Source organism: Epinephelus lanceolatus, chromosome 22, assembly GCF_041903045.1.
Source record: "Epinephelus lanceolatus isolate andai-2023 chromosome 22, ASM4190304v1, whole genome shotgun sequence".
Classification (NCBI taxonomy): Eukaryota; Metazoa; Chordata; class Actinopteri; order Perciformes; family Serranidae; genus Epinephelus; species Epinephelus lanceolatus.
The window spans coordinates 24,348,039-24,367,016 of NC_135755.1; the positions used below are offsets into that span (position 1 = coordinate 24,348,039).

The window sequence follows — 18,978 nt, forward strand, 5'->3', positions numbered from 1 at the left end:
CCGGTTAAGCTTCACTTCACTACTGCAGTACTTTGTGGCTGACAGAGTTGGGAAACTGCAGTAGAAATAGGGGGGTGGGGGTTAGCTGACTCTACAGTGCCATAAAGGCTCATCAAGCCAGAGGCTCATGAAGGGCAATCGATGTGGCCCTTATTGGGCGATAAAAAGACTTGGTGATGGAGATAGAAAGCTGAACATTACTACTGTTTGCTGCTGCTTGTAAAAAAGACCATATTTTATCAACTCAGAGTGGCACATTTTCATGCACAGAGATTTCCACACTTTCAAACAGCGGCCCATCTGCGCACTGGCATTGCTACTATTGTCTGACCCACAGCCCAAAATCAAAAAACAATTAATTTACAATGATATAAAATAAATAAAAGCAGCAAATCCCATTTTTAAAGAAGCTGGAACCAGTGAGTGTCTGGCATTCTCCTTGATAAATGACTAACACAATTAATCACAAGAAAAGTGGTTAACTGACAAATGATTTAATCGCTAGAGGCGCACTGTCTCACCTCCTTCACCGTGGCATCATCAAAAAAGACCCATTTGGAGGACTTGGTGTGGAAGGCGAAGGCACAGTAGTGGCGGCTGGAGTAGCAGATCATCCCTACGAGCTGCAGCTCTCCCTTTTTGGCATGCTCATCTGTCACCCTGTAGAAGAGCTGGGTCCATAGACACACACACACACACACACACACATATAAATATATACACCAATTACTCTTCGGCATCAACACTACAGTAAGTGGGCAGGCAAGTGAGTGATGTTGATAGCTAGTGGAATCAGTTACTCCATCTGTTTATAGATTAAAGTCTGAGGGAATGAACCGGCATTGATTTGACGATCAGTATGAATGAGGGCTGGTTTAAATCAGTGCCTTAATAGCACTTGATATTTAGACTAATTCAGACAGTAGGTTTATTGATGGCTGAAATACTAATACAAATAATATAAACATATCAGCAAGAATAAAAAAAAAATAAAAAAGGGTACAGCATTCAGCAAACATCTGGAGAAAGTGTTGGTGCAACAATCACTTGTTTCTCACTCCCATGTTTCCTGCATAGCCCGTTCTCTGTCTCCCTCTCACTCTCTCAAACAATAGATTTCAAAGCAAACGATGGGGGTGGAGGGCTCCCTTGAACACTCAATAAAGTCACATGAAACGCTCCTTAATGAATTAAGGCCTTTGTGGCACACTAGTAGGAGGTGGGGTCTGACAAATTCTTCTGTTGGTATGCTTTGGAAAAGGCATAAGAGGGAGCTGTCAAATAAATGGTTTGATGACTTCAGTGAAGAAGTTATGTAACGTGTGAAGCGTATGAGCATTTGTGCTGATCTGAATTACACCGATCGATTTAACTGCTTGTGAAGCTCATCCGACACAGTGTACCCCTGTGAGCAGGCTGCTAAGAAATATTCAGTAAGTCATGTGCCACTTTTTAACATACATATTTCATGTGAACACTGCAGACACCCTAATCATATTTATGTGTGTGAAGATGTGATTTCAAAGACAGAAAAAGGAGTTACACTTGCCCACATATGTGCATACTTTTGATGAAGAATGTCTGAATACAGACACTGCAACAAAAGCAGTCTTGAACACGTTATTTTTTCCCGTCTCAGTGACGTCTATGCAGCCCACATGTTCCCTGAGACAGGCATGCACACACACACGCTCAGGAAAACACAGAAATGAGGGGAGGGGCTTTCTGACAAGCTGACCAAGGCCAGCATGGGCTTTTTGATCAGTGACGCTGGCCAACTGGGCATTGGGCGTTGACTGCTTACGCAACAGCCCCGACTTACAGAGAAATAAATCCCCACTTTATTTCCCACATATGTTCGACTGCACCAAAATAAACTGACTCTAACAGCATGGGGGAAAAAATGGCAGCTGTGTGAATGAACAAATTCCAAAAAGACACTGACAAACTGAATCATGTCTAGAGAGTTATATTATATCCTGCTGGATATTTAATTGTTTCATCTGAAAAGGTCAATGACATGCTCTAACACTGTGAGTCCATTTTTATGCTGGAAATACTGGCCACAAAATATTATGGAGAAGTAAAATAAAAAGATGAATAAATACCTAACTACAAAGCGTAAAATGTGCATAAAATGTTGGTTAAAGCAGACTCACCGCAGAAAGACTGAGATGAGGCCCCAGTGAGCGAATAAGCTCCTCTGTGAAGTCGGACTGGTCAGAGTCCCAGACGAAGCCTATGGTAACTATTTCTGGGGAGTTCATGAGGACCTGTCTTATCCTAATCCTCTGGCCACAGTTGCTCTAGAGAAACAGGACAAAGACACAGAAAGAGACTATAGTTTCACTCAGAGGTACAAGAACAAAGTTAATATTGAAAACAAATATTTGAGAATCCCTGCACTCCCAAAGAAACGTTATTCAACAGATAACGAAGAAAGCTAACAGCTTAATTTCTGCTGAAATGCTTCTGCGGGACACAGGTGCATGTGTTACACATTGCTCTTCCAAGGTCATGAACTGTGTGCTTATAAAAAACACTCTGCGTGGGCCACTTACTGGACAGTTTCGAAGGTCCCCTATTGTACTTGCTACTTGTAACAACTCCCCGAATGACACGTCTTTGCGCTGAAGCGTCTGTTGACTGAGAAAGATGAGAAGTATTGTCAGCAGACGTTTGGGAAAAACAAGTGAGTAAGAGGAAGGGAGACAGAGACAAATAAAGACTAAGGTATGTGAAGAGAGCAAACTGTTGAGTGTGAAAAGTCAGCTAAAAAGTTAAGTTATGGCCTTGTGACAAATGTGCCGAGACAGACATGAAAGGCGAAAACAGAGTGGAGCTGGACAGATGACAGTGGGGGGAGGCAAAGAAAGTCTCATATTGCCTGTGCCTTACCAGAGTGTGGTGATGGAGACATAATGCACCAGCTCTGTAAACGGCAGTGGGTCGGAGGATGCCCCACAGTGTCGGCACACAGACTGCAGAGGGGAGAGAGATGGAGAGTGATAAGTACAAAAAAAAGATACACGGGTGTTACTTCAGCATGCATATCTGCTGTCAAGGACTAATTATCAAGTCAGCAGGTTTTTTCTAAAAAAGTGAGATCAGAAATAGTCAGAGCTAGAAAAAACTAAACAACAAAAAACCCTCCTTAATTTGTCTTTGACCTGTCTTGCTGCTTTTCTTATTATCAGTTAAATACTGTGGGCTCTGTGGTATCAAATTCAAATGACTGACATTATCGGTGATCCAGTTTAATATGTGAAGTTATCAATCTCCCTCTGACCAAGGCAATCCTCATTTAGGCCTTGATAATGTTCGCCAGATTGAGTGCCCTGAAATCGAGGTGGAACCAAATCCACTGACTGTGCCCCTGAGGGATTTAGTCCAAAGGCGCATTATCTGTTTGATTCCGAGATAGTACTGGTTTGGGACAGGGACAGAGTCAGTGATGGGCATCGCAGCCGCGGGGAAGGGTGGTGTTGTGTGTAGCGCTGGAATTTATGTGCACACCATCTGTGATTTATCTGGTGCTGCTGCACTGTGGAATCTGACCAGAAACACCCTCCTTATTCCACTGGGGCGACCCAGTATCAAAACATGACGGATTGGATTTCTACTGTCTCAGACAGTGATTCATGCACCTGTCTGTGTGTGTGTGTGTGTGTGTGTGTTGCTGCTTAATCCTAACACTGGCAAGTGTGTTCAGCTCATCCACACGTTACTGTAGAGGCTGTGCTAACAAACAACTAAATAATAATATCAACAACAAAAAAATATAATTAAGACTGCCTAAATTAACACATTTTAACACCAACTTTTTTTGTCCAAGCAATACATAACATTTCTTATGCTTTCTAACGCTCTACTGACCTGCTCATAAAGTGACATAGCAAACTTCTGATGCGTGATGCAAGACTTCGAAGTGCAGGCGTCTTCTGTCTCCTCAGGCACAATGTGCAGGTGGATCCTTTCCAGTATGTTCTCCTGTGACACAACAGGACATCCATCAGCAATGAAACAAAACATTTCCAAACACTGTTGTTGTAAAGCTACGTCTTTACAAGCGCCACAGGCTATTTTTTCTTTAAACTAAAATACAGCTATTTCCGAGAGCAAAACTGCAGTGCGCTGGGACACACCGTTACATATCAAGAGTTCAATTTTAGGAGTCACGTCGTAAACCTGACAGCAGAAGGAACACATTTAAAGAGCAAGTTATACTCTATTTTAGCTTCCACCTGTTTCTATGGAGCTCTTGTGAGTTTATAAAATATTAAGGCTACAAGGTAGGCCTTCAGGCACAACTTCACAGACTGTTAATCTGACACTGGCTATGTCCTCAAATAAATTCTGCACTGGCACGCTGCTGCCAATGCATTACATGGTGAACAGTCAAGAGCAAAGATCTGCGCGGGATTAAGAATTAAGGTTGTCTACAAAAGATAGCAACTTCGGCACAAAGCTTCAGTCTTGGATGAAAAAAGGTACTGTTGAGTTTTTGCACAAGATGCCTTGGCAGATGAAAAAAGAAGAAAAGCACAAAAGTTGCTTTCTCTGCATCTACAGTAGCTTCATTATATGGTGTGTAACTTCTCATCTGAGTAGCAAAGTGACTTCATGATCACACTTGTACAACCCAGTGTTCGCTTATAGTACAGTCTTCTCCACTTCTGTTCCATAAACATAAGATTCTCTCTCTTGTTTATCCATTGCTGAGTAATTGCACTTCCTAAGTGGATAAGTGAACAATGATTGCGGGATAAAATCAGGATACATCTGTGCTGTCTGGGTATACTGTTATTAAGAAGTGATCACAAGCGCAAGACAAAGCTAATGAATCCTGATGGATGAGGGAAAACAAGGTTGAAAGACAAAGGATGAAAAATGCAGCAGGATCTGTTTTATATTTGATGGGTCAAGTCAAAATAAAACTGAAACACAAATAGATGAAAATTTCACTGCAGTTAGGGAAAAACAATCTCTGAACAAACAACGCATTGTTGTGCCAAAAAGAGCAGAAAACGTGGAACTGATGTGTAGAAAAGATGAAGGATGGAAAAAAAATCGACTTAAAACAGGCCCAGACATGATGCGACATAATATGGTAGCACAAAACAGAGAGGTTCAAACACAACTCCAGCGCTTATATAACCTGTCATGATGATATTTAGCGGCTATGTGGCAGGGGTTGATGGGAGGGGAAGGGAGGGACAGAAGCTCTTTCAGTGACCTCGCCAAACAGTTTGTTGCAGTGCATTACCCGAACTGTGTGGCGGGGTAACACACAAACAAACACACATCCCTCCTCTCCGTGCGCGAGGCTCCCTCGCTCAGGACAGCCGTGTTGCCACAGGAACTTACAAAGCACTCTGCGGCATCATCCATGAAGCCCAGCTGGAAGCGCTGCTCGTCCTTAAAGGTCTCTGCCAAGGCGTTACGTAGGTTGTCAGAGGGCAGGGCGCGCTCCCGACTGTGCTGGAACTGGGAGAAAATGCCCTGAAGAGGAGAACAAGAACCTGTTTGCAAATGGACTATGGGACATTCTGTTTATTAAAAGCAGCTGTGTCACCCTCCCTGCTCGATACACAGTCTGGATGTGTGACCCAAACAGCCGACACATTCATAATGACAAACAGAACCTTTTTGTTAGCTCCCATTACATGTGTTTCTGATTGTATTCTACCTTTAATGCACAAAAGATGCAGGATTCTCCCAGACAGAAGTGTCCAGGTAGCTGCCTCAAGCTGCGTCTGAAGATGTCCAGCTGCCATAGTACCTACACAAGGGAAAGAGGAGGTTACCTTCTTTACAATACAAACACTGACCATGACATTAGGGTGTAAAATCTCTCATGTACAAAAACCTGACAACTTGGGCCTTATGTTACATATGGCAATCAGACATTAGGAGAGAGTCTCCAAGGTTATGAGGATGAGGAGTGGGCGACAGGGAACAACTCCCTTACAGAAGCAAAGCCTTAGGTAATGATCATCTCCAACCAGCTCATCAGTTGCCTCACCCTCTGAGTCACAGTCTCCGAGAGTGACCTCACTGTAGGGCTGACTGCAATAATGAACTAACTCACCAGCGAGTCAAACGCAACCTTTCAATACTTTAACAAACTGCTGGGAAGCTGTGATGAATTTAGAGAGTGACTAAGCTTTGATATTTCTAAATAAATGATGGTCAAATTGAAAGAGGGTGGAATGTGGTGGGGGACGACAGCAACAAGTGAATGAATAAATTTAAACAAGCATGTGCCATAATGAAAGCAACTTCAGTAAAGAGCACCTCATAATATGACTATTTTACACATCACAATTTTAAGCTAAAATCCTTTTCTAATGATGGTAACGTCTGTCAGTCCACTACTTTGGTCCAGATTGAAAGACCTCCACGAAATTAGAGCAACACAGGTAACACAATATAATGCATTTGAATACAGCACAAGGCAAACTGCTCCGACAAATCCTGATAATTAATCTTTAAAGTGAAATCTATTGAAAAATAAACAAATCAAACTAGAAACTGCATCACACAGGGCTGCTTTACACTTTTTGTAATCAAATTCAATGCCATTTAAGACCTTTTTAGGCCCCTGAAGTATAGAATTTCCACAGTCAAACAAATTAAAACGAAGGCTTCGTGTTTGAAGAGAGTAGGGTTGGGATCCGGATCCGGTTCTTTTTTGGAACCGGGTCCAAAGTTCCGGTTCCATCACATTTGGCGTAACGGTTCCTGCAAACGGTTCCTAGATTGTTTAAAAAAAAAAAAAAAAAAAGTGGGGAAAAAGTGCGGCATGGGCCGCATATTTCTGTCCAAACCCGACCGAGCCCGACATTACTTAATTACTAAAGCACTGAGTTTGTATCACACAGTTGTCATGGTTACAGGCTATTTAACAGGCCGGGTGTGCCTGGTCAGCGGAGAGGGAGACCTCCGTGTTTGAGACGGGAGTGGGCGACGGGAGCGGGCGGCAGGAGGTCCGACACTTCCAGCGAGGGGAGAGGGAGAAATATAACAAAATGAGATAAAATAGGAGACACCAGTCTCCCTCTTTTATTTAATTTTCAGCGTTTAATCAAGGCGGAGGCTGGCGGCGGGAGGTCCGCTTCCAGCGAGGGGAGCGGTAGAAACGAACAGCCAATGTGTGTGTGTTCTGTTCAGGTGTTGTCACGTAAATAACAGTGCCCAAGCATGAATGCATGTAAGTATTTTTTATTACATTGTTGTGGTTAATTTTAATAGTGTTACTGTAGAAATCAGAGAATCACTTTTTGTTGTTATATATTCTCAGGGAGATGATACAAGCTCTAAATCTGAAATACACACCACACACAAATGTGTATTTTCATCTAATTGTTCTGTGCAACAGTTAGAATAAAGTTTTTGTATTTGTATGATTGCATTTGTGTTTAAGTATAGCAAGTATAATGAATATAATGTAGGAATCGGTAAGAGGAATCGGTAAGGAATCGGACCGTTAAGAAGGAATCGGTAAGGAATCGGAATCGTTAAAATCCTAACAAGTCCCAACCCTAGAAGAGAGGTATTTTTTATTTATGCCCTTATTTATTTTCTATTTATTATTTTTGTGTCTTCTCATAAAGTGAAATTCATGACACATGCAAAGAATTCTGTCTTCTTTAAATTAGATAAAACTGTGTTAAAAAAATTAATATATAGATTTTAATTACAATTTGCTTGGAACGGTAAATTTTGACAACAGTGTAAAACAATAAAGCTCTTCTTGTTGTTCTCGCACTCACAGTGTAGGCTTTAGTTTATCCTGCACATTAAAAAACATACACATTACAGTATATCTTCCTTATCTCTGCTTTGAGTCCACTCCTCTTCGTCATGTCACATATTAGTTGTTGCAGCTATGCACTAACAGCCATCAGAAATAACAGCGGGCTTTGTGTCTTCTCTGAACACCCCGTGGCCAATTGTCTTAAGCTTAGCATCATTTGTACTGTCCTGATTTGTGAATTTCTTTAATCCTGTCACCTTCGTGAGAGCAGGTGGCCTGTGGAGAACCACTCGAAACATTACAAGAAAAAGAAAGAGCTTGACTGAGTCGCAACTGACGACCAAACCATATTTAAATAAGTGAATCCTGTGGGGAGGTATTTCTCATGCAACTAGGCCTCACCTCAAAATTCAAGACTGACCATACTAAAAAATAAGGGTTTGCAAGACATTTTAAATCCCAAAGACTTTTTAAGAATCCACAGAAACTCTACTCACATTACAGTTCATGACAAGAGGCCAACACTTACTAATTTGCCAAAATTAACTATTAAGAAGTTGATGCAGTAACTTAATAAGAGGATGCACAAGCTGCATTGATTCCTGCTCACATGAGACTTTGAAATAGTTAACTGCTTCCTGCATCAACATGCACATATTTGATAGCTTAATCATTAAAGAAATGCTGAATTAAACCCAGCCACAAAACAACAAAGCAACAGGACAGACCTACCTGTACAGCACTGTTGAGGAAGCAGCTGTTCTGGCCCGGCTCGTTCAGCAGTCCTTTGGTTGGGGCCAGAGACAGCATGCTCCCCGGCTGGTACGATTTCCCCAGATTGCCCCCCGGCTTCCTGAAGAACTTGACCCATGCCATTGGATAGTGGGGTCTGCCTTTAGACAGGTGGGATAGTCAGACGGCGACGGGGCAGAGTGGTGCTGGGATCAAATCCCTCTGCCCCTGAAGGAGTGACTCCCAAACAGTCTGGGGCTAAGTTATTCCACGAGCTGCAGCAGCTGCCCTGCTACACATGGGCTTCTAGTCCATGTCTGCAGCCCACGTAGAAGATCCTTTTACTGTGTACACTACTTCAAAAGTTTTAAAAAAAAGAAAAAAGAAAAAAAAAAAGATTAAAAATCAACACGGGAAATTACAACCCAAGTCTTTGTATTGGGAAGCCTTTGATGATCAGCGGTCTGATACGTCTGATGAGATGCGGTTTGTTTACGGAGCAACGTGCCTCAGTCATCATGTAGTCTTGACGGCTCTGCACAAAGCTTCATGACAGTTTTAGAAGGGATTGTGGACCCCTGTGAGCAAAATCTGCCACATGGTCATGATGCTATTGAAGGCATTTAACTGTGGTCAACTGTCCCTCTCAGAGGTCTATCCATGGTGAAGGTTTATCCTGGCTAGACAGCAAACAAGGCTGGGCTGTTGGAGAAAAAGAGAGAATGAGATTAAATTAGATTTTCTTTGACATTATGGAGTTTATCATCAGCTACTGTTTCTTCTAGTGTGTGATCACTATGTTTTTCTAGTATGTTAATTGCTCCTTTGACTGGAGACCATTTTGGGTTTTGAAATTTAAACGTCCACTAGCCATTTGGCCAGTAAACAATATCGCTTACCCTGCACAGTGCATCTAAGACTACAGTCTTCATATCACTGCTCATTCTAGGTTAGAAGCCAAAGTAGACTTTTGAGACATGTCAACAAAGTTTACACATTAACTTTTACAAACAGCCTTTGCACTGGAGGCGTGTCAAACTAAAGTTGGCCACAGCTGCAGTTGCATATTAACATTCGGACAGATTTATTTCAATTTCCTAAACAATGGTGACAACAGCCAGGAGACATTTAAAAGGAATAAAGAAAATGTTGACCTCGAGCAGACTTTATATAAACATGTTTACTACAATTAAGCTCATATTCATTTTGAAATTGTACACAAATAATAAAACAAAAATAAGGGTGGCAGCAATAATATCCAACGTTAACTGCTGTAAAACTCTACTGTTACTACCGACACATCTTCCCCAGCTCTTAGTATTGGTAACTGCTGACCACAGTCTTTCCACCGTCTTGATATTCATATGACTGGAAGGCAACAAATTATAATTTTCACTATTGATTAATCTGTTTCTTTTTTATCCACTTAAGTCTAGAATATATCAAAATGTGTGTGAGAGGCAACTGAAGCTAAATTAAGTTTTAAAAAGTGCTTATTTTGCTGATCAACAAATAGAAAACTACAAAGGTCTTCATTTTACTATCATGTGAACTAACCCTAACCCTACCTGAGACATGCTTTAATCATAATCACCTATATTAATCTTCCGTTTAAAGACTAACTGCCCAACAGCCTTTTCCCTATCCCAAAAGTAAAGCAACGCCGCTGGGTAAACACTGCCATGTTTCCATGTGTTTTAAGTTTGCAGTTTTAGCTCCAGATGAGAGCCCACACTAAAGTTGTTGGTCAGCAATTTGTGGCGAGAGTTTCAAAAATTTCCATATAAAAAAAAAAATTCCCTCAAGTTTCTTTTGTGTCCCGTTTTGTCAGTTTTCCCGGCATTGTCATTCTTTTCTAAACCCAACGACAAAAGAGTGCTGGCCTGACCTATTTTTAACACAAGATGAGCGGTGGAGGACATTACAACAAACCACTGAAGACGCAGTTCAATTTATGAAACTTGCAGTCTATGCAGCTTCAACAGCATAGTGAGAAAGACCAAGAAAATCTGCAGTGAATGTGCACTGTGCACCGATGACAGCAGCGCCGAACACAGACTACTTTGAGAAGTATGATGGATGAATATGTTTGTGCTGAGTGAGGTGGTGGAAGTCGTGTCTATGTTATTACAATAGTGAATGCTCCAAGAGGTACATACTGTATAGTCACAGCCTGGATGTTTTAATGTGTTTATTGTGATTTTTATAGGATAATCTTTCATGTCATTCTAAATGATGCAGAGCTTGTCCTGTGACTTTATGGAAAACTGAAGCAGATGTACTTTTTCAGCACCAAAAAAGCAACAATGAGCAATAGTTCCTTGTGTGATACATGGTGATTCACCCTTTTAGTCTCCAACACCTAAAAAAAATAACCCCAAAGAATAAACCTCAAACATTTTGTTATTCAGAGTGAGGACAAAAAACTACTGCCCTACTTTGCACAATGAAACTTCCCTCTTGTGACAGTCTCCAGGACCACATAAAGTTTCAGCCAAAACCAGTCGGACAACATTTCCGCCCTGGTATTTCAGGAATCTTCAATGGCTGATGAAGTTGTACCAATGTAACCTTACAGCAGGTTAATGGTGCAACCTGGAGTTTAGTATTTACATGTAGAATTTACAGCCACCTTTACATGATTCAACTGAACATGCGAATGTGTCTGCCTCTGTGCTTTGTGACTGAATTCCATTCCAGAGCAATCAGCTCACAGTTGCTTAAGAGCTGCTGTTTTCGGATTAGCTTCAGGGCTGGGGTGCAAGAGGAAAAAGCTGTGCACTCCACCTTGAGCAATGACATCGCAAGCCCCGACATGTTGTGTGATTCATCATAAGCCAGGAACATACATGAACATCCACCCAAGTAAAACCTGTGTAGTTCAGATAGCGCACAATGGCCAATGTGACCGTGTGGCATCACTTCCACATCAATTTGCCAGCAAGGAAAGACAAAGCCACACATCCGCATGTCCACATTCCTCAACATCCACTTGATGGCACCAAAATGAAGCCAGTGCATGTTTTGTATTGTGACACTGCTGACAACAGCGGGAGTAAATATGGCTCTGCCTTTCTGGTCCTGGAAATTTGATTAAATTATGGTGGTCCACTTGAAAGCTGCCAAGCTCACTTACATTGAGCTATCTTTTAGCCTGAGCAGAATTGGCACTTGCTGACTACAATTCAATTACATCGTTTTTCAAAGATTATGCTCTGATACCTTAAGGCAAAATGTACCATTTTAAAACTCTGGAATATAATACTACATTCCCTTTAATATGTTTGCCCTCACTTAATAACAAACATCACTTTCACTGTCATTTAATTTTCTTTTATGAGAACTCCTTAACAATTCTACCACATCTGTTTTCCCCCCACGAGAAATTAGAAAACATTCCAGGCTTATTAGATTAAGCATGACACCTTTCATCTGACAACATCATGTGACTGGCACCATGTAGTGTTTGCACTGCAGGACAGGCGCACATTTTTAGACATAGACTGGCTGAGTTACAGTCCAGAGAGGTTAAAGTGGCGCGTGCTCAACTGACCTGTGAGCAGGGACACAGATAAAAGACTGGAGAGTTGGAAAGACTGATGCACATTGTCTGAACAGGTGGTTATGCTGATATGAACATTCCTGCTGTACTTCATATACTGCGGTTTTATTACTTTTTAATAAAAGAACTATTCTCAAAATTGAAAACAGATCCCTCATAATTGACTTCAAGTGAATGCAGCCGTGTGATATATTGGCCCCCTTGTTTATAAACCTAGGTGGAGAAAATGATTCAACTGGCAGGTCACGATCTTGTCCAGGAGCCAAGTTTACGTCATTACCTAATGTAAGCCAAGACGGCTGTTGACACCCTTCCGGTTCAAGTCTTAGTGGTAAATAGAACATTTTCTTTAGGCTGATTTCCTTAACTTCGGCCTGATCCTCACAAGTTTGTCCTTTTTTTTTTTTTATATAACTCTCTAGGTTCACGCAATGGGTAATCAAAATGAACTCTGGGGTCTTTCCTGATTTCAGTTAACCTAACACTGGTGATTCCTGGACAAATGGCTAACACGACTCTGGTCTTTCAATTCAGCTATGAGCTCAAGCACAGGAAAGACGCCAAGTCCTATTACATGCAACACTGACGGATCAAGAGCACTGTATTTGATATGTAATGAGATGAAATCATTGATCCCCCTGGGGAAATCAGGTCATGACTGCCGCATAAAGTAATATTCAGCGAGGTACAAGACATCAAATTGAAGCACACCACTTAAATCATAATAAGAACCAATTGAAAAAGCAGAAAATAGGACAACAAAACTAATTTTCACTGTGTAGATATTTATCCTTAATTACCAGATAATCACAACACAGTGGAACACTTTGTACCAATATAATCTACAGAACGACTATTGTGAAACACAGAGACATCTTCTGTTTCATCATTGCAGCAATTGATAACAACAGGCTTCACTAACAAGAAAACACAAATTGAACAAGAACTGTGTATTCCATTTAATGCTGATACTGACAAAAACTGTCCTCCCAAAATTCATCAGAAACCCTGTTTTATGACCAGGGAGGAGAGCTGGTTGTACTGCAAACATTTGTTATACTTGCAAAACATTAACTTGTCATGGAAAGCTGAGTCTTTGTACCAGTTTGTAACAATTTTTTCTGTGCTATTATTTACTTATTTTATTTTGAATGCTAATGCTATATTTTTGTTCATAAAGTGATTCAATGAGAATGATCACGGCATTTGTCCTCCTATATATTGTATTTTCTTTTTTTATACATCAAATTTGAAATGCAAATTTTAAAAAAACGCTGCTTGCAGGTTTGGTCGGTGGAATTTTCTTCTACAACTGGGGGACTCAGACTGTACTTAACCATCTTTTTAAAACCGAAATGCTGCATTTAATTTGCAAAAGATGGCTGGCAAAAACACTAGTTGTACTAATTCTACTTCAGGACTAGGGTTGCAATGATAAATGATAAATCAGTTGATAAATGATAAATCAGTTAACTGATAAGTTGTCAACTATTTCATTAATCATCAACTAATTTCATTAACTGGTTTGAGTAATGTTTGAAGGAAGAAAAGTCAAAAATTTCAAGTGATTATTTTCCAGTTTCTTTACTCCTCTATGACAGTTAACTCAATATCTTTGGGTTGTGGATGAAACAGGACATTTGAGGACATCATATTGGGCTCTGGGAAACACTAATCGACATTTTTCTGACATAGACCAAATAACTTATTGATTAATCAAGAAACTAATAATAAGAATTTAAGACAATTTAAATAATCATTAGTTGCAGCCCTATTCGTGAGACAGACCCTGTGTGTTTAACACTGTACAACAAAGCAACAACACAACACAACACAGTGAGAAACATAAAAATCTTACTGATATCAATGTTATCTAATAATAACTGAATCACTCTAAATAACTGTATAGTAATAATTCAATGACCCTAATGATGCTAGGAGCTGTTAAAGTCATTGTCATATATGCTTGTGTGCAATCATTTCTAAGGCAACTTTGAAAAAGCCGTCAAGAGAAGTGTGACATCGACCGATATACCTGTGAGTATTTACAGGTAAAAAACAAAACCAACATAACTCTCCCTGCATTATGGCAGTGTTGCCAAAAAATGTTGTACAGATCTGAGTGGAAGTCAAACAAAAGAAGTAATTTCACTTTTCTCTCAGCAGCACCGGCACAGGAAGTCCAGTCTTCCTTTATAAACAAAGGCTCGCTCACACTTGTCAGGCGAAGTCCAGGATTGACTTTTTCCTTGTCATAGGGAAAATGCTAAGGCTAGCACCTTGGAGCAATCAGCCAAAGAGTGTGTTGTGCATCAGCACCTTTGACAAGCGCGGGGAGACAGCGAGATGCGGGCATGTCTGGTGTGAAGGCATGAGGAGTCGGATGCTATAATTTATCTATTAGTGATCTGTTGATGGATAGCCTCATTAAGAATGATTCAATTGATCCCCTTCATATGGTAATTCAAAGCGCCGCTGATGAATCAATCCGTGGTAAATTGAGTCACACTGATTCAATGTCGGTAAGATGTGAACATAAAGAGACATGACGAGAACAGAACAAAGACTGAAGCATTTGATGCATGGAAAGAGACCTTTCTTTTACAATTTAGCACAGTTTCACTTCCCAATATCCACAATAAAAGACGACAATACTCTCTCTCAATTCTTCCCTTTCAAACACCTACAACCCATACAGTTACTCATGGGTCATACATAGCCTTTAAATTAATTTTAATCCTCCGTTTCCTATATAAAACACAACATGCCCCATAGCACAGTACAACTCTCAGTCTCCCCACAACTTCTGAAATGCTAGGAGATAAACTGGAGTACATTCTACCTTTTTCTCAAAGCAGATCAATATATCTTTCCGTCAAACTGGTGCATTATCCATCTGCATGACAACTAAGAGCATCCCCTTTGTTACTCCTCAACTCTGACTCGGTGTTGATGAATGACTTTCCTTACAGGGGATTACGTTCAACAGCAACTTCAACTCCCATAAGTATCGCACATCTTTTTTTCCTCTATTTTCCTCTACACATCTTTTCCCCCTCTATTTTTAGTAAAATGGAATTGTGTGTGTTTATGCAATAATAACTATACTCTTATTAAACAAGAAACTTGTGAATAATTCAGTGTTACATTCAGATTAATAATTTTGGAGCTATGTTGGATCATACTTTGTGTCTTATGACAGTGTAACATGGGGAAAAAATCTTCCTCTATCTTTTCCACACCTACACTTCAGTATTCCACACACACTTTTTATGCAAAACACAAACGAACTTGAACTGCAGGCTGACAACATAACTACATGGTATTTAAAGCTAGTCTGTTGCCAGAGTCACAGGGAAACAAGTGTTTCAAGATACAAACTTTTATGTAAAACAAATTCTACTCTATGAACAGATGATGTGAGAGCCATTAACTACATCTGAAAATTACCTGGGCGGTGTGCTGCCGAAGTCTGGGGGAAAAAACAAATAGTATCCTAATGAATGGAATAAAAAATGCAGAAGAAGGAAACAGACTGTATTGTTTTTGTGGTTATAAACTGCAGTTTCAAAGGCTGTACTCCTCCTATTGCTACATATGCATGGCTGAATTTTACTTAACTGTTGAGTTAATCCCTATTAATTTTAAAATCATATACTGGTACACAGTGACAATTAGCATGTGGCCATTTTCCATGGAAAAGCTTACCTTGTTAAAAAAAGATCTCTCTATTTCAGATGTAGTCATTCAAACTTCTTAGGAGTCTGACTCATATGGTAAACACAGGGAAGACGTCACATTTTTACAGAGAAGCCTCACAGATGACAGTCTCCCACACAGACGTCCACTTTAGCTTTTTTTTTTATAAAATGGTGAATTAACTGTCTGACAGGAGGACATAAACATTTTTCTCTACATTTCCTCTCCACTGTCAACACAATGTTCTAATTTTCGATGATTTAATGCGTTTGGTCTCCACAACTCTTCTGTCGGTTTGTTTATTTTAATTAAGAGCCAGGGCTGGGCAAACACACAAAAGTCTGAAATACACAAAGCCTGAGTACAAGTCGCCACTGCGTGTCCAAGAAGAAGCAATAAAACATGACCCTGCACACTACAACCCTGAAAACAGTGAAACTTGACTGGAACATTCCCTACGGACTGCAGACATGGTTTGAGCCTTCAGGCAACAATGCAGCGGTCGTTTCCTGTGTGGGCTTCCTGCTCAAAGGCTTGCCGCTTTCCAGCACACGGTCACCGCATTCAACCCTGTGAAACTGAACAGGTCACCCACGCCACACTGAGTCACCCATTATTCCTTACAGAGGAAAAGGGAGAACAAAAGCACATGATCCAGGATCCCATACTGCTACGAATCTGATTGAAATATAACATCCTCCTCTCTAATCTTGTAATTGCTTCCTTAATGCCCCTCCACTTCTCAGGAGCTTGCCAATAAATATCAAGCATGATGATAATGACCGACAACTCTGTTTCCTTTTTTCATCTTCAACTTTTTATACATATATAGTAGATTGATTCAGTTTAAAAGGAAAAGCTTTAAACTCCTGAGTCAAGAGTCACGATCTTTATCACAAGCAGATCCACACATAGTAAACTGAGCAAACAATACCTAATAAAAGTACACTTACCCCAAGTACTCTTGCTCAACATGCTTGCAAACAAAGAGGTGACTGAAAGCGCACTGTCAAAACTGGTTCTTCAGCATGCCTCCACATTTAGTTCACGATCTTAATCCTAATGGAAATGTTCCATAACCCTCTACATAAAGGATGAGTGTGCATGATATCTACACGGCTGATGATCTCACTGCTTCATCACCACTGTGCTTATGGGACTGAAGTCTTCTGCTGCTGCTGCTCATGGGTCTTATCACCAGAATGAATTAAAGTGGGAGAAACCAGATCACAGGGGGTGCACAGCAGGCTATGGAGGGTGGGGGTCTGTAAATGACTTCTGAATGAGCTCCCATGAACTTCTGGATGTTATGTCCAAATATGAAAAGGGTGTGCAGAAATTACGCAACGTGAAACCTCTCAGTCCAGCACTTATCTGGAGACTTGGCACCCAGCTTGGACTGTGCTTGTTTATCCTGAGGTGACACAACACCAGGGGAAAGCTGGTGTTTTCTCGTTATTAAATTACCTTAAAACCATATTTATATGCCCGTATATACATATTTGACTTAACTGGGGGAATAGTGTGTTGAAATACAAATTAAACACGACACAAGCAGCCACTTTAGCCTCATTGTCGTTAAGCTAGCTACATATTTTAAATAGTTAATGATAAACCGACACATTGCTAGCTGTCAACAACAACGCGACTACGGCTGACTTTCAAAAGAAAATGCCAACAAATAAGTTCACAAGTGATACAAAATGAGCTGCCACAATCACAATACATGTATTTTAGTGTTTTACACACTCACACACCGCATTTTTTTAACTTGACAAGTGCGCTAACTAACGCTACATAACCGAGTAGAAGCAGCTAATGCTAGGCCTACCTGGTTTCCGACTTACCTGAGCTCCAGGTAAAGCGACATTTCCGCCCCAAGCACAGCTGCCAAAGCTTAAACTAGTAAAGTTTGAAGAGCTACAGCACTTGTGTGAAACTTAAATAAAAGAACAACTCACCTAAGAGAGGCAAAATGACACCAAAGTGCGGTAATATCCTCCAGTGAGCGCAAGAGTTGAAGTATTTTGGTTGAGTTTCGGGGGGAGGGACTGAGGAGCAGTTGGAGTCGCTGCCTGGTTGAAAATGTACTTCAAGACGCAGCCACACGCTGGAAACTCACACACCAACCACAAAACCACGAAACTTCACTCTCACTTGCTTTTGTGGGAATTCTTGTCTCTCAAAAATCCCTCTTTGGACACAGCAGCCGTGTCCGTCCACTGATATATTCCGGTTTCCAGAGGCGTGCGGTTCCGCAGCAGTTCGCTGATGCGCGGCGGTAGTGAGCTGTGGTCGCTCGGTCGACTTCGGCACCTGAAATACTGGATTAGAGATGTTTTCAGAGCTGAGATGTCAAACCCCGCCTCTTCAACAGTGTATTTACTGCAGTCTGCCATGCTACTGTACACCACTGCCACAGCTCCAGCACACACACACACACACACACACACTCTCATACACACACACTCCAACATTTGCAGAGCGCCAACTCTGCTGGCAGGCTCGTTAATGTTGCTTTATGGTGAAAGGGCTTGCAGTTAGCCCACTACAATGCGTGCTTTACAACTCTCCCAATACAAACATGCATCACATACTTGGAAATTTGTTTAAAAGTATAACTGGAAAATGCTTTTTTTTTTTATCCAGTGGTGCAATAGTGTCACAAAGCCAGCACCTTCCTGAAAACCTGCATGCATACATTTGCAAATAAAGTATGCACTGCAGCAGAGTGGTGGGCAATGATTAAACATGCTTATGTGGGGGGGTGTTAAAAATTTACCTGCCTAGTTACACCCCAACAATGTGAATACAATCATAACACTGATGATTGGGAACAACTGAGAGCAGAGGAGAGTGATGTAAGGCTCCTGTTACCCAAACACCATCTGCCTGATCCTGTTATATAAAGAAAAGCATTGAGAGAGATGTGCAATTAAAGCTTTTCTCCCCTTTTTGAAGCAAGGGACAACAGAGTGTAATAGCCCTATCATGTTTCATGGCTCAAGGCCCCCAGCAAGCTGACCACTTTTTTTTTTTTAATTTGGGGAGATTATATTATATTATATAAAATAAGTAGTTTAGATTGCCTCCACAAGAGGGCATGTTATATGGTGCATATAACTGTAAAGCCATAAACTATATTTTTGATGTTCCATTCATTTATTTTGAAAACATTTCTAATGTCGGTGATAACATTCTAACATGCAACGACTGGGTTATCTTG

General features: G+C 40.8%; 1 protein-coding gene across 2 annotated transcripts in view; it reads right to left on the reverse strand.

Moving 5' to 3' along the window:
• usp53a (ubiquitin specific peptidase 53a) overlaps nt 1-18,228 on the reverse strand; it is a 32,367-nt gene extending 14,139 nt beyond the window's left edge. The window contains exons 1-9 of one of the 2 annotated variants that reach the window (XM_033610020.2): nt 17,714-18,228; nt 8,492-9,193; nt 5,690-5,782; nt 5,368-5,502; nt 3,877-3,990; nt 2,899-2,981; nt 2,562-2,646; nt 2,160-2,306; nt 522-671 (exon numbers count right to left, since the gene is read on the reverse strand). In XM_033610020.2, the coding sequence (XP_033465911.2) occupies nt 522-671; nt 2,160-2,306; nt 2,562-2,646; nt 2,899-2,981; nt 3,877-3,990; nt 5,368-5,502; nt 5,690-5,782; nt 8,492-8,635 (951 nt within the window). In that variant the 5' untranslated portion in view covers nt 8,636-9,193; nt 17,714-18,228. The remainder of the gene's footprint in view (nt 1-521; nt 672-2,159; nt 2,307-2,561; nt 2,647-2,898; nt 2,982-3,876; nt 3,991-5,367; nt 5,503-5,689; nt 5,783-8,491; nt 9,194-17,713) is intronic. The other variant, XM_033610023.2, reaches the window with a different exon arrangement.
• Between the last annotated feature and the right edge of the window lie 750 nt (nt 18,229-18,978).